At 38.4% G+C, this 13,935-nt stretch overlaps 1 protein-coding gene across 3 annotated transcripts; it reads right to left on the reverse strand.

Annotated features, from left to right (window-relative positions):
- Positions 1–1,135: 1,135 nt before the first annotated feature.
- On the reverse strand, positions 1,136–12,916 carry casp7 (caspase 7, apoptosis-related cysteine peptidase). 3 transcript variants are annotated; one of them, XM_073489681.1, is made up of 7 exons: positions 12,749–12,916; positions 12,332–12,450; positions 7,446–7,597; positions 7,230–7,358; positions 5,254–5,429; positions 4,782–4,920; positions 1,136–3,857 (listed from the first exon to the last, which is right to left on the reverse strand). In XM_073489681.1, exons 2-7 carry the CDS (start codon positions 12,448–12,450, stop codon positions 3,631–3,633), a joined length of 942 nt encoding a protein of 313 aa, XP_073345782.1. In that variant the 5' UTR covers positions 12,749–12,916; the 3' UTR covers positions 1,136–3,630. The 3 variants fall into 3 exon arrangements, with proteins under 3 accessions (XP_073345782.1, XP_073345781.1, XP_073345780.1); XM_073489680.1 differs by having other exon boundaries at positions 4,782–4,980; positions 12,779–12,889; XM_073489679.1 differs by having other exon boundaries at positions 4,782–4,980; positions 12,749–12,889.
- Between the last annotated feature and the right edge of the window lie 1,019 nt (positions 12,917–13,935).

The following is a 13,935-nucleotide window of genomic DNA, read 5'->3' on the forward strand; positions in this document are numbered from 1 at the left end:
GGTGGGGCGGGAATGCCTCAGGGGTGGGAAGGATGGGGCAGAAACGATCAGGAATGTGCTGCGCTGAGGGGCATGCGCATCGCCTGATCTGACATTCTTAACTCGTAACACAACATCAGCTCTGGGTGCTTTGCGTGTCAGGCTAAATTTGCCTGAAGGAATTTTTAGTGTTTCTATTTTAGATCAACAGGTCATGCATCTTATTTTCAGTCCACGTTGTCTTTATAGTCAACACACAAAAGGTAACATGACCTTCATACTGTAGCATAGCATTTATTTTTACAAGGTTGTTTATTTGTAATGCTCTGATTAATCAGAATACCCAGATGAGGGGTTGCAAAAGAGAGTAGATGAGTGGGTGGAGAAAGTAAGTGGCAACATACCCCGGCCCCCCTCTTTATGATTTACATCATAATGATATCCTGAAGCAGAAAACTTGTCTATTGCCAGTTTAATTAAAAAATAATAAGTAATTATCTTTAATTTGGGAAGATAAATCTGTCAACCATTTATTAGAAAATTGAACCTTTACCTGTATGATTAATTCATTGTTGGTCTTTGTCGTTTTCTTGATATTTGCTAAACATAACAAAATATAGAATATAGCCAACCTAATCCTTAAAGGGTTGACAGAAAGCTGAAGATATTAGCCTGGATGATCAAACCTGACAGCGACTATATTAGGTATGTTTTTACAAAAAATTCTAAAGAGCGAAGGTTTCTGTGTTCCTAAAAGGTAACACCTTACAGTAAGGATACATTATTTAACATTAGTTAATGCAGCAATACACATTACCTAACAATTAAGTAACAAACATTTGTTAACAGTTGCTTAAGGGATGCTTATTACTACATTAACTGTTAATAACATCTATATAATGCATTGAATGTATAATTAATATTGTAGTTAACATACATTAACACCATTAGTAAATTATTACGACAGTAGTCATCTGTTACTTAACTTTTAGTGAATGCTTATTACAGCATTAACTAATGTTAATCAATGTACCCATATTGTAAAGCTGATCAAAGTGTTTTCATTACCATGTTACAAACGTCTTCCTTGTCTTAAAAAAACAGCAGTGTTTCAATCTGTGTTTACAAATGTGCAAGAAAAATGACACACAACTCGTTACACAATAAATTCTTCATGTTTAATACAATAAAATGTTTACAATAAGCATTCCTCTGTTTTTGTTAAGTTATTTAAACAAGGTATTGCCCCAAATAAAAAATAAAAAATTGGGCCAGATTATACTTTCAATGTAATTCATTCATTCATTCATTTTTCCAAATCTTTTCAAATATATTCCTGAGGACAACAGCATTTAACACCGGAAAGCATTTAAAATTTTACCCATAAAAATAAAATTTTCCCTTCTTCAATTCCATTCCAAAACAAGTGGAGCAAACACTCCTTTCAGCACAGGTTGGGCACCACATCACTGATCAGAGATCCATGTGTCGACAGGATTCAAGAGTTGTGGCTGTATTGAACAAGTGCACTGGTTGTAGAATGGGACATGTCTTTAACTTAAGCCAGTATTGATTACACTTTGGCATTTATAAATAATATGAAAGAGTGTAATTAAAAAAAAAAAAAACTGATAAAAAGAAATACAAGGAGTGAAACGGGAAAAATAGAGTGACAAATTAAAGCTATTGCTGAACCTTTCCCCTAAGTTACTGACACATGCAATCATGTGAACAATGTAAAAACATTGCAGCAACAGTGAGAGTGTATTGCGGACATGTGGATTGTGTATGTTCAGACTTGTCACCACCAGTAATAGCTGCCTCTGTGATTGACAGACTTTAGGACCATAACACAGCGAAATTGCAGAAACAGACTTAGTGTAAGTTGTAATGACCTTCAGCAAATGTCTATCATATTCAAAATATGTATCTTAGATTTCACCATATAACTCAATGATATGATCTATAACCTAAATTATTACATTATTGTTTTTAAAAAACTAAGTGCTTAAAATAATGTATAAAAGCAATCAATATGTTTTTTATTTTGAAATTTGGGATTTTAAATCTTTCTAAATCAAAAATCTATTTTAAAAAAAAAACAATAGGAAGACTTTGCTGGGTAGTTCTTACAGTGTAGTGTATGTAATGACAATATACAACACTAATATACAGTGAAAGGATGTGGCATTTGTGCTTTGGGCCCTCGTCCAGCTTTACAATATGATATTTCCCAAATTTATGACACAGTTTTTGACATTCTTCAGTTCTTTCTGGTGTAAAAATCCTACAGCATGTATCCTATTATCTATCAAAGGTATCAAAGTGGAATGTCTAACTTTAAAGATTAAAAAAGGGAAATTCATAAACTGATTTGTTGGACCCTGACTAATAAGACGAGTGCGTAATTTTGATCATGTGCAAATACATGAACTTCACTCGCTCTCGGTTGAACAACGTGCAAGTGAAGTCTCCAACATCACACTGAGAAATCTGGCAAATTGCAAATAATCCTTGGTGGACTATATACTACGCATTTGACCTGAAATCTCATATAACTAAGCACTACACAGCAAAAGATCACACCTTCCTAGCCTTACGTATATGACAGTCTTTAACATTACATTTACCCACTTCATGGGACATTAAAGAACCTGAGGATGCCAGCGTGCTGCTACCAACTTAAACTTGCTAGGAAGGCTGAGACACTGAGCCTTTGGCAAAAAGCACCGTCACATGTCTCTGCTCAGAGGAGTGTTGTCTTTTTGTTTAGTCGCTTATTTTGGACAATTGACAGCTGAAAACATTAAAACACAGATAGCTGAAAATGATCTGATCCATTTTCCAGATGTTGTTTTTCCCATCTCACCATACGTCTCTCCTATAGCAATCGCAATCACTCTATTCAGGATTTCTATTGACTGACTAGTGCATCTCGAAAGACCCCTCACTTGCGCCGTTTTTGCAAAATCATATAAAACAAATCAAAGGATAGGATTGATTCAAGAAGGCTATTAAAAAAATTCAATTTATTTTACTGTGTAATAGTGAGTATTGTATACTGTCTGAATGTATTAGAGTGTGTTTGACTGGTTTATCTGTTCCTGGAGAGACTTCTCTCAGAACATCGAATGTCAATTATTTTAGTCAGCCATGCAATATATCCAAGAACCAAGTTTAGCCTGAAGACTTCTGTCCACTCTAATCAGTTCCTTTCAACGTCTACTGCAAATGCTGGGAAAATGGAGGGACACATATTCAGATATGATTCCCCGAGCCCACAAAAACTGGCAGCAAATTTTCCGGGCTGGTAGAATAACATGGATATTTCACAATGCCTGTCAAAAAAATAGAGATCAGATCAAATGTGACGCCATTATTCTGAAGAATAACCTGAAGAAGAAGAAGTTTCACCATCAACACATGAACGAGGAGTGCCACTGTAAATATTTTAACGGAGTTGCTTGTTTTCGGGCCCAACTACACATGCAAAATGTCATATGTGCTCCAAATGTGCAGTGTCCTGCTGGGCCTGAGTCATCCCTGAAGGCTTTGACCGCATCGTCGCTACCTGAAACAGTCCAGTCAGTCAGTCAGTCAGTCAGTCAGTCAGTCTGTGGTCTCATATAGTACGGTCAGTTAGGCTGGCGGTCAGTTGAAATAAAGTTCTTTCGTCAGCATAGAGACCACGCAGGGAATCTGCTTCTTCTCACTGAAGCGGGGGTCTTCAGACCAGGACTCAAAGCTGGTGGCCACCATGTAGTTGACCCGCGTAAGGATCTGCATTATCTCCAGTTGCTTGCCAAACTCATTGAGGACGTTGCAGAGCGCCTGGACAAACCAGGAGCCACGCCCAGGGTTCCTCCATGAGTAATATCCTGAAAATCAGCATGAGTCAGCAGTGAAACTGACCTGTCTTATCACTGATGCATCCTGCACAGGTTACAGATACCAAAAATGCTTTCACTTCATTTATGTCAATGATATGCACCAATCAGCCACAACATTTAAACCACTGATGGGTGAAGGGAGTAACATTGATCGTCTCGTTACAATGCAACATTCAGCTGGAAAACCTTGGGTCCTGGCACTCATGGTGAAGCCACAATGAATCAGAATTGACTCTAACGATTTGAGGCATGCCAACAGGACCTTTTGGAGGTGTCCTGTGGTGTCCATTGATGGGATTGTGGTCTGGGAAATTTGGCAGCCAGCGCCTTGCCCTTTGTCCTTTTCCTTGGGCCCTTTCTGAGCAGTTTTTGCAGTATAGTCTTGCTAGGGTGGGCACTGCCACTGGGGAGTACAGTTGTCATGAGGAGGTATTTTTGGGCCCAAATCCAATTTCTATATAGCACACAGAAAACAATCGCCACTAGTTTGCTGATGTCATGGCAGCTAATTAGCTAACTAACTAACCTTGCATTGTTATTGATGATTTGTGCATGACAGCCCTGCATGTTTGATGTATTTCCCCCCTTTGATGGCATTCTGTTTACAGAAATGCCACCAATGACAACTGATGACATATGAGGGTCTTGAAGGGTTTTCCTATTCCATAAGGAGAGATTTCAACTACTACCTCTTGTTACTCTGTTCTGAGGGGCAAGGGTGCACTCAAAAAAGAGGGGTAGGGGTAAAGATTGGAAATGGTACTGTGCCTTGGTTTGCAACAATGTTTGGTTGCATCGTACGTGTCAAAGTGCAGAACATTGCTTTGTAACAAGATGATTGATGTTATTGACTTCACCTGTCTGTGGTTTTAATGTTGTGGCTGATACTTTTAAATGAAAACTGTGGTTTACCTGGCACAGTGGAGTAGGCAAACAGGAAATCTGCCTCTACAGGGATCTTATGTCTTGGATTAGCATCTGTCTCCAGGGTATCGTTTGGCGGACCTGAATCTGTCTGTATACCATCATCAAATTCGGAACCCCGACAAGCCTGGTGAAGTAAATGAAATGACATTTCATTGTGATCCTGAGTAGCTTTCTCAACGATGACCTGGTGAAGCAATTAAAAATTAACTTTTTTTAAAAGCTGAGATGGGCAAAATTTTACACAATAACTATCATCTGTCCGTGGGGAGCTACTGAAAGCTATTTTAATCCATCTTCTCAACAAAGACAACCCTCAATGTTACATTTTTTGGGGTCCATTTGGGTCCCAAGTGGTGAACTTGACAAAAATCTAAAAGTTAACTAACAACTATAACATTGTTGCTACAGTTTTCATACCACACTGTCATGAAAAATGAATGTCTTTAGGACTTCGTACCTGGATGAAGAAGAGTTTTGGCTTTCCAACTAAGCTTTTGCACATGTCCCCCCTGAACATTGAGGTCATGGTCTTGATGGGCATGGCTCCGTCTGTTCCGTAGATCATGCCCTCCTCGCCATGGCTTAGCAGGATACAGGCGAAACACGAGCTGTCACTATGGTCTTCCTCCGAGGCTGACCCATACACACACAAACAAAACTCAACTCTTAGCTCGGCTCAGGCCTCAATAAATTTCTAAATTACTGAGCAATATCAGCAACTGGTCCAGTCTGGAGCTGATTTTAGTCCTTCGGATTCTTGAGGTTGCAGCTGAATTATAAACTTAATTTTGAGTAACTGAGAATTAATTACGGTTAATTCTAAATCTTAAAATATTACAGTAATAGTTTAAAATATGCAGTTTCTTGATAGTTTCCTCAGAGGAATACTCAGAGGAATAACTATAACCCTCAGCATGTCGCTTGACACAATCACACAGCGATGTTCATCCCTTTAGGAGTGTAAATTTGCTAAGGAATTTCAATGGCAAGTTGCCAATGACATATATTTTGTGTGTCAACTTGACATGTTAGCCGGAGGGTTGCACTGGGGAAAGTGCTGACGTGCTGATTAAGCTACATGCCAATTTGTTTGTCAGATTTTGATATCTCTTGTGTAATAATGGGAAATTCTAGCCTGATACTGATACCAAAATAATTATGATTTATCCGAAGGGGACCATAAATAGCTGTACCAAATTCCATGGCATCTACAGTGTAGTTGTAAGGGAATCCTTCTTTGGGTGCAATGTTGAATCAAGATGTGTGCAAACTACACAGAGAAGCAGCCTTTAAAATGTTGTATCATATCTTCCGCAGGGCATATGACCTGAGAAGTGACTTGTACATCTTGTAAGGAAATCCAGCCAGTGGACCTGCACGTTCCTGGATCAGTGGCACCACAAATATGAACTGGTGGCCACTTGAGTAGGGTTAATGTAATTACTTTTACAACAGCACCTCCTGCTGTCTCACCTGGCAGTTTCAAGAAACAAGCATAGTCATGAAGAACCTTGAATGTAACTTCACCATGTACATCACGCAAGTTAACGGGGAATCAATTTCACATAACACTTCTGTACATGTATGAACTTGATAGCTAATCTACAGTAAAACAATCTTTCCGTCGGGCAATGAGATTCTTACCTTTAAATCAAAGAACACATTCCCTCCATCAATAAAATAGTGTAACAGATTACTATTCCAAAAACTACACTATTATTACACTCAGTTGCCCGTTTATAAGATACACCTGACTTAAATTAAAGAAGTCAAATCCAAAAGCCTGACTACAAATCTTACCTAGACATATAAAAAGTCTGCAATTGTGGTGATGCTGAATTGTATTGTGTTATACTGAGAGGTGTTTATCCATGTCTAGACAAAGACTAGACTGTGTTTCCATCTTATTGTCAAGTGAGTTTGAAGCACACTTTTGAAATTTCACAAAAAGGCAAAAACCACCTCAAGCAAGCTCGAAAATTTGTTTTAGTAATCAAAATATTGCCATTTCCATTAACCTTCTTATGTCATGCTTCAAAATAATCATAGAAATATGTTGAGGAAACCACAGACAAAGTGGTTAGTTACACAATCCAACTGAACAGCACCACAAACTAAAGCCTCTTTCATGACCACAAGTCTAAAATAAGTTTAACAAAAGCTAAAGGTAGGATTAATTGCAGGACAGTTGGATTAGACTGCATTCGTTTTGGCTTTGTGTACCTTGGCCAATAAATGTTTATGGCGTGACTAGACGCGAGGATGAGTGTATGAGAAAAGAAACCTGGCATTCAGAAAAATCTTCCATGGTGTTTCCAAAAGGTTTCCCTATATATAAATAGTTTAACAGTCTTACGTCCCTCCAAGATAGAACAATAAAACTGTGGGTGTTTTTAGCATCGACACAGTATGAAGAAGGATTTCACTACTTACCCTCTCTGAGAAGACGCTCCATCTTCTCACATGTCTGATCATTGTAGATGAAGACATCGAAGCCCAGGCTCTTGAAGCATTTGAACAGCTCACCAGCGTCTCGGTCTGTGCCGTTGCGTACATTCATCCCTGCCAAGACAATCTGTTTAGAATACACTCTACTTGTATAGTAAATTGAATTAGGTACACAATGTGCTTGTAACACAACCGCCTTACCTGTCTTCTCATCAAAGTTTTTGTTGTTGATGATGATACACTTGCCCACTCGCTGGTGGCTCATCTTATACTGGAATGTTGGTGAAACAATTCTGTAATGGCTTTCAGAAGAGTAGTCCTGCTCCCGCGTCTGTCCATCCTTATTCTTCTTACTAACAAAATAAGAAAGAAACAGAATATCAAGGATAGTTAACACCTCATGGTAGCATTGTTTAGAATTCAACCTTTCCCCCAAACACCTGAAAGACTATCAACTTTTAAGCTGTACCTAATGCAGAATGTTTTAAGTTTAGTTGATCAATTGAACAACTGCTACCTGTGTGCTACTTGTACTGTTATAAAGGCTGGAATCACCTGCCACAAAAGCTTGATGAGAGAGAACCATTTAGTTGTATTTAAGGCTTTTAGGTTGTAGTAATTCCTATTTACAAATGTTATTTATAGATGTCATTCCAATGTTAATTGGTAAGAGGGGTTTGCAAAAAAGAAGTAACAAAATGCTGTACAATAGTTCAACCAGACAGACAATTAAAAGGGCAGAAAGAGACAAAGAAACCTATGAGCAAAAGTTAAATAGGGATATGAATATGGTAAGCTTTGCATCAAAATCTGTGCATATTTCAATTGAAATAGGTTCCTGTTTCAGGTTCAAGTACACAGTAATGCCTATAACAAACTGGATTTAACACACGTGTTACTAGCAAAGCTATTCTTAAAACTTGAAACAGAGGGTCAGTCTAGGGTTAGCACTGTTGGAAGTGGATCTTGGAATCTCAGTTGATCATACTATAGACTGACAAATCTCATTTGAAACTCCTTTAACCAAACCCATTGAGTAGACGACAAAAGGCCCAAAGAAAAATGGTATTCCAAAATATTTAGAGCCCAGCGGCACTGTTGGGGTTTTGTGGAGCAGAAAACAAATTCAAAATTGTAGGTTATTTGGAGGAAAAATGGTTACAACAGTAAAACACAGACTGAAAGGTAGTTTTAATCATTTCATTATTCTTCAAAACTATTCCAAAGGTAAATAATACATTTGGTGTCTAAATTAAACTGTTTTTATCTATGTCAAAATAACCATTGTTAAAGGAAAGGAAAAAAGCATCAATAAAAAAGGCAATTCCAAACATTTGAACAGGATTGCAAACAATACAGACAAATCACATCTAAAACAATATTCCTACAATACTGTCTTTTAGACCCAACAACACACATAAACATAATAATAATAATAATAATAATAATAATAATAATAATAATAATAAGACCAAGCCAAACGTAACCCCTTTGATGTAAAAATAAAAACCTTCTTATCTTCAAGTCAGCCCATAAGCGCAGTTGAAACTTCAGCAATACAAACTCTTACCTTACACGGCCGTGTCTTGTAGGCAAAAAGTTTTCAAGAAAATATTCTTGAATCTTACACAACATGACAGTATCTTTTAAGCCAAAACGTTCCTACAAATAGCAGTTCCCTCAATGTCAAGGAAAACTTACATTAAACTGAAAACACTCGGAACCACTTACTCATCAATCAAAGAGTACATACATTCTCAAATAAGGCATTAATGTCACAGCCAAATTTGGTCGCAGTAATCCACCGTCTGGTCAAAGAAGAAACTAGAACATTTTTGCTTAACGTGGGTATTAAAAAATCGTAACCGCATCAATGTAGATTGAGCGAGAGGAAAACTTCCAACCGTGCCAATTCTCACAGACCTGTCATATTTCCATTCTTCAAAAGATCCATCCAGATAGCTAAGCCAACAGTTGCCCATTGGGGCTTCGAAAATCCAGGCTTGTTCCAGAAGAGCCTAGTCATCAACTTACTCAAGCACAGGAACAATACACAGCAATGCGCACTAACAGTCTCATACACTCACAGGCAGCCCAGCCATATTCTAATAAACATGTGATCCAGAACTTTTTGAGCCCCCCTCCCACCTCCAAATTGTGCCAACATACCGTACCAAACAATTGCGCGAGGGTGGGCAAAGAGCTGCAACTCTGTTTTCCTGTGGGCTGGGCATGGCAGAAAGAGGAGCAGGCAGGATGACGGATGAAGAGGAATATGAGGCGGCTGTGTCCGTCTTACCTGGGTTCGTCATTAAGCGCTACGCCACTCTGCATCTGAAATGCGTTGGTTTTGTCTCGTTTCTTTTCTTTTCCCCCAAAAGAGTACGTTTCTCCAGACCTGGCAGCTTATTTTTTGGCTGTGTGCTAGGATACTGACATGCTCTCTGTACTGGATGGACACCTGACTGGGCTGAGGTGCTGAGGACAGGGGCGGCGCACTGTGAGCCCCCTGAGTCAGCAGCCTCGCCACCACACCAGTGCTTTCTAAAGGCCTATTCACACATGGCCCCAGCGCCTCGCTCCCTGCTGAGGTCAGACAGGGCAACAAGTTGCTCCTCTGCTGACAGGCACATAATCCACCTGTACCGACATACATACTGTGAGTGCCTCATCACCTCAACTTAGAAGGGGTACAACTGAAAAACACTGATCATTAAGAAATAACCGCTTTGCTCAACATCTTAACATACTACAAATAACCAAAGGGATATTAATCATTCTAATTTCTGCCTTTAGGGCTTCAACTAACAATATTTTTTCTTGTTGTAATCTGTCGATTATTTTCTTGATTAATCAATAAGAAATTGTTATTTTTAGCCTGTAAATTGTCAGGAAATGGTGAAAAATGTCAGTGTTCACCAATGTCAAAGACGAAATCTTCATTCTTCATCAAAACATTCACAATTAGGAAGTTGAAATCAAAGAATTTTGACTTTTTTTTTTTCTCTTAAAAAAAAATCACTCAAACTGATTTCAGGGCTGCAACTAAAGATTATTTTCATTATCGATAAATCTGACGATTTTCACGTTTAACTGACTAATTGATTAGTCTTTAAAATGTCAAAAATTGTGAAAAATGCAGATCACAATTTCGAAGAGCCCAAAGTGACATCTATAAATGTAATGCTTTGTCCAACCAACAGTCCAAAACCCAAAAGACTCTTAATTTTCATAATTGACAATATCAATAACAACTTTATCACATTATACGCAATTCCTTTACAGCCGACAAGGCATGAAAGGCCTGACTTAAGCGGCAGCACCACAGTTGTTTGCCAATGCTTTCTTCCAATGAAAAAGACATACATCCAAGTACTGTAGATAAGGTGGTGTCAGTTTTACATAACACTTCTAAAAATGGTGGTTATGTTTGCTATCAAGCAGCCATGACAAAGTGGCAAAACACATAGCATTCAGCAGATTAAGCATACAGCAACATTAAATGCTTACTACACTGTTAGGTTTTGTCTTGAAACAAATCAGCCTGCTTTAAAAATCACTTTAATTGGTTTAAAATGTGAAATCGAGGAAAGTTACTTTTCTTATATTATGTTCTTTTTAAAATAACAAAAAACATTAAAAACTGTCCATTGTTATCCTGACAGTTTGGGGTAAAAATTCTAAATGCCACACAGGCATTTTGTTCGATCACCAGTGTCTGGGAGAAACACAGCTGACACATGTTTTCCCCCTCTACAAAGGCTCGCAGTGCCACCTTGTGCATCAGACTGGAATAAACAGAGGCTACTCCCTCATGTGAGTCAGTGTCACACTTTTAAAAGACACAGTGAGATACTGTATAAGACACTGTCAAAGGGCCCATATTCAACGATGTCATGCTGAATATCCCTGATTTAAGTCTCTGCTGGAGTACAACCTAATTGTGAGCAGCCACTTGAGGAACGACTTCAGAACCAAAATTGAGTTTAAGATTGCTTTCACATGCCTCGACTTATTACAGTAAGTAGGCTATCCAAAACTGGGCTGCAGTGTCAAATCAAGGGGAATACATTTTATCATTGTAAAAGTTTTGATTGGTTGAGATATAAGCGGAACCAGTGCCACAATCTCTTCTCACTGTAACGTATATCGTCACACAAGGTCATGCTCATTTAGTTTATTTTGAGCACAGCATTAGTTTTACTGCAAGCTTTAGCTGCAAAACACATACGCCATGTGTATCTGGTTATAAGGATGCACAATAGGAAATTCTCAGCTGATACGATTAGATAATTTCACATTTTTGTCTTTTAGAAAGAAGTTTATAACCTGTAGTTGTAGTGTATGCACACCTGATGGTAAGAAAGGCTAAGATGTAGCACTGAGAGACAGATGATTTAATATATGTTAGCACCAATAAGATTTGTTGTGCTTGTTCTTCTTGCCGTTCTTTTTCTTCTGTGTGTTTCATCTCTATTTATATTTATATTTGTATTATATCTTTCAACTATTTTCAGTATTGTTTACTGTTTTGCACAGCAAATTCCTTGTATGTGAAAACTTACTTGTCAATAAAAACGATTCTGATTCTGAGTGTGTAGATGCAATGCTTGCTAAGTCTATGAAAGCAATTAGGCTTCATATTCTCGTCTGTATTTATCTGATATCATTTCACTGCTGCCGATAAATAGCCGATTATAAGAAATTCCCAATTTCTTGCATGCGTAACTGGTTGCGCACAGATTTTTCAATACCCCACAAATGAATTAGAACAAATGGAAAAATGGCATCAGCAGCAAAGTATGAACAACAAAAACACAACAGTTTTAATAGGAGCCCTTTCTTGTTGTGATGAACCTTCTGTAGTGAGATGACACAGTTCTCATAAACTAGGTTGAGTGGGGAGGGAATAATAATGAAACTGAAAGTTATAGTAAAATATGAACATTCTTACACAGGATCTACTAAAGTGAACTTGAACACGAATTCAATTATGGCCCACATATATGATTTTCACCTCATGGATTTAAGGGATTTCCCTCTGCAGATACAGTACAGTAAATAATGTAACAATGAAAGGAAATCACCTCCCAAAAAGCAGAAATCTTCCTCTGCGGTCAGGTTTGGCGTCTGTTTCGTCTCCAGACAGCTTCCCTTCATCAACTTCACCTCCAAGTTCAGCTGGTCCAACAGGTTCTCCAGCCATCTGTAGTTAAAACACACATTTAGCACTTTAGCTTTACTTTACGTTACATTATACTGTTGCTACGTTACTGCTATGGCTAACGTGAACATTACTATTTCCTTATCCTCCATCACTGATACGTCAACACTACTCGGTTTTAAACCAGTATAAACATTAATTTACCATTAAGAGCTAGTTTAGTCGCCAGTTTAATACTTTAAATTATTAAATCAAACGCGTAAGCTAGCTACATGTCCAATTAGCATACAAATTAGTTAGCCAAAACTCGTCAGCGAAAAAGTTACTATTTTCAACTTACTGTCGTGCGGTTACTTCAGCGTGAACTTACACTCTGTTGTTCGTGTGTTTTGCAATGACAGCTTCGCTACTCCACACAAGTTTCCTGCAGTTTGTTTCTCTTTCTCCACAGTTTTCACCGAGTTTCTGTTCCGCAGAAAACTTGAGAAAGCGAAAGTATCTTCAGATTGAAGTGTTGACAGTAAGGAGCGTAACTACGTCACAGCGCTGCGTCACTCAGGTCTGCCACGTTTAATATTCATGTAGGACCATTACAGTCACATTTAAGTCAGTCCCCACTTCTTATCTTGACACAACCTGTGACTTGACTTGAAAAATGAGTTTATACTTGCTTGTGACTTGGACCAAATGAGTTGAGTCACATCTCTGGTACATATTACCATAATGTTAATCTATAAGCAGACTGTATAATGTCCAAGCCATACACTATTTACTCCAGGATCACTCATTCTAATGGATCTGACAGTGTTGTGACACACAAAGATGCAACTGACGCAAATGTAGACAATCCGTATCCATAAAATGTAATTAATTCCCCAAGAAGTCAAGGCACATTGCTTTGTCAAGGTACAAAAGTTAAAAAGGTCTTTGTTATAGTGGCTGCATGATTTAAAAACAAGACAAGCATGTGATGAACGCACACTGTTCTTCCTTAGGCTCGATACAGCTTTAATCCTGAGGAACGTTTTTTAGGATTTTATATATGCCTTTTTAGAGGATGAAGCTGTAACTCCCATATCTAAATATTTCTTCCTGCTCACTTGTCCTCAGCTCTTTTCTGTGATTATACGGAGAGTGACTAAAAACCAATGTCAGCGTACTTAGATGATGACGCTAATTAAGACCAAGTAAAACTATTACTCAGTGAAATGTTTTACGCTTTTATGTCAGAGCGTCATGGCGAGATGCCCAAAGTTGAACCAGCTGTCCAACTCAGGATCATGACACATATACAGTGACATCTGAACTCTCTGTCTCTCTCTCTCCTCCTGCAGACAGACAGCTGGTCTCAACCAGTCCTCTAGCGTGATACAGGAAAGGGGGTTGGTCCATCATGGGACATGGTGTCAAGTAAGAGAGAGTTTCAAAGTTGGACAGACACAGAGCTAAGTTTACCACCAACAGAGACGCACTATCACGGCTGTCTGGGAGTCACTGACAGTTCCTCCACTAAACTGTTAACTGCCT

The sequence above is a fragment of the Pagrus major genome, chromosome 20, assembly GCF_040436345.1.
Source record: "Pagrus major chromosome 20, Pma_NU_1.0".
NCBI classification, from domain to species: Eukaryota; Metazoa; Chordata; class Actinopteri; order Spariformes; family Sparidae; genus Pagrus; species Pagrus major.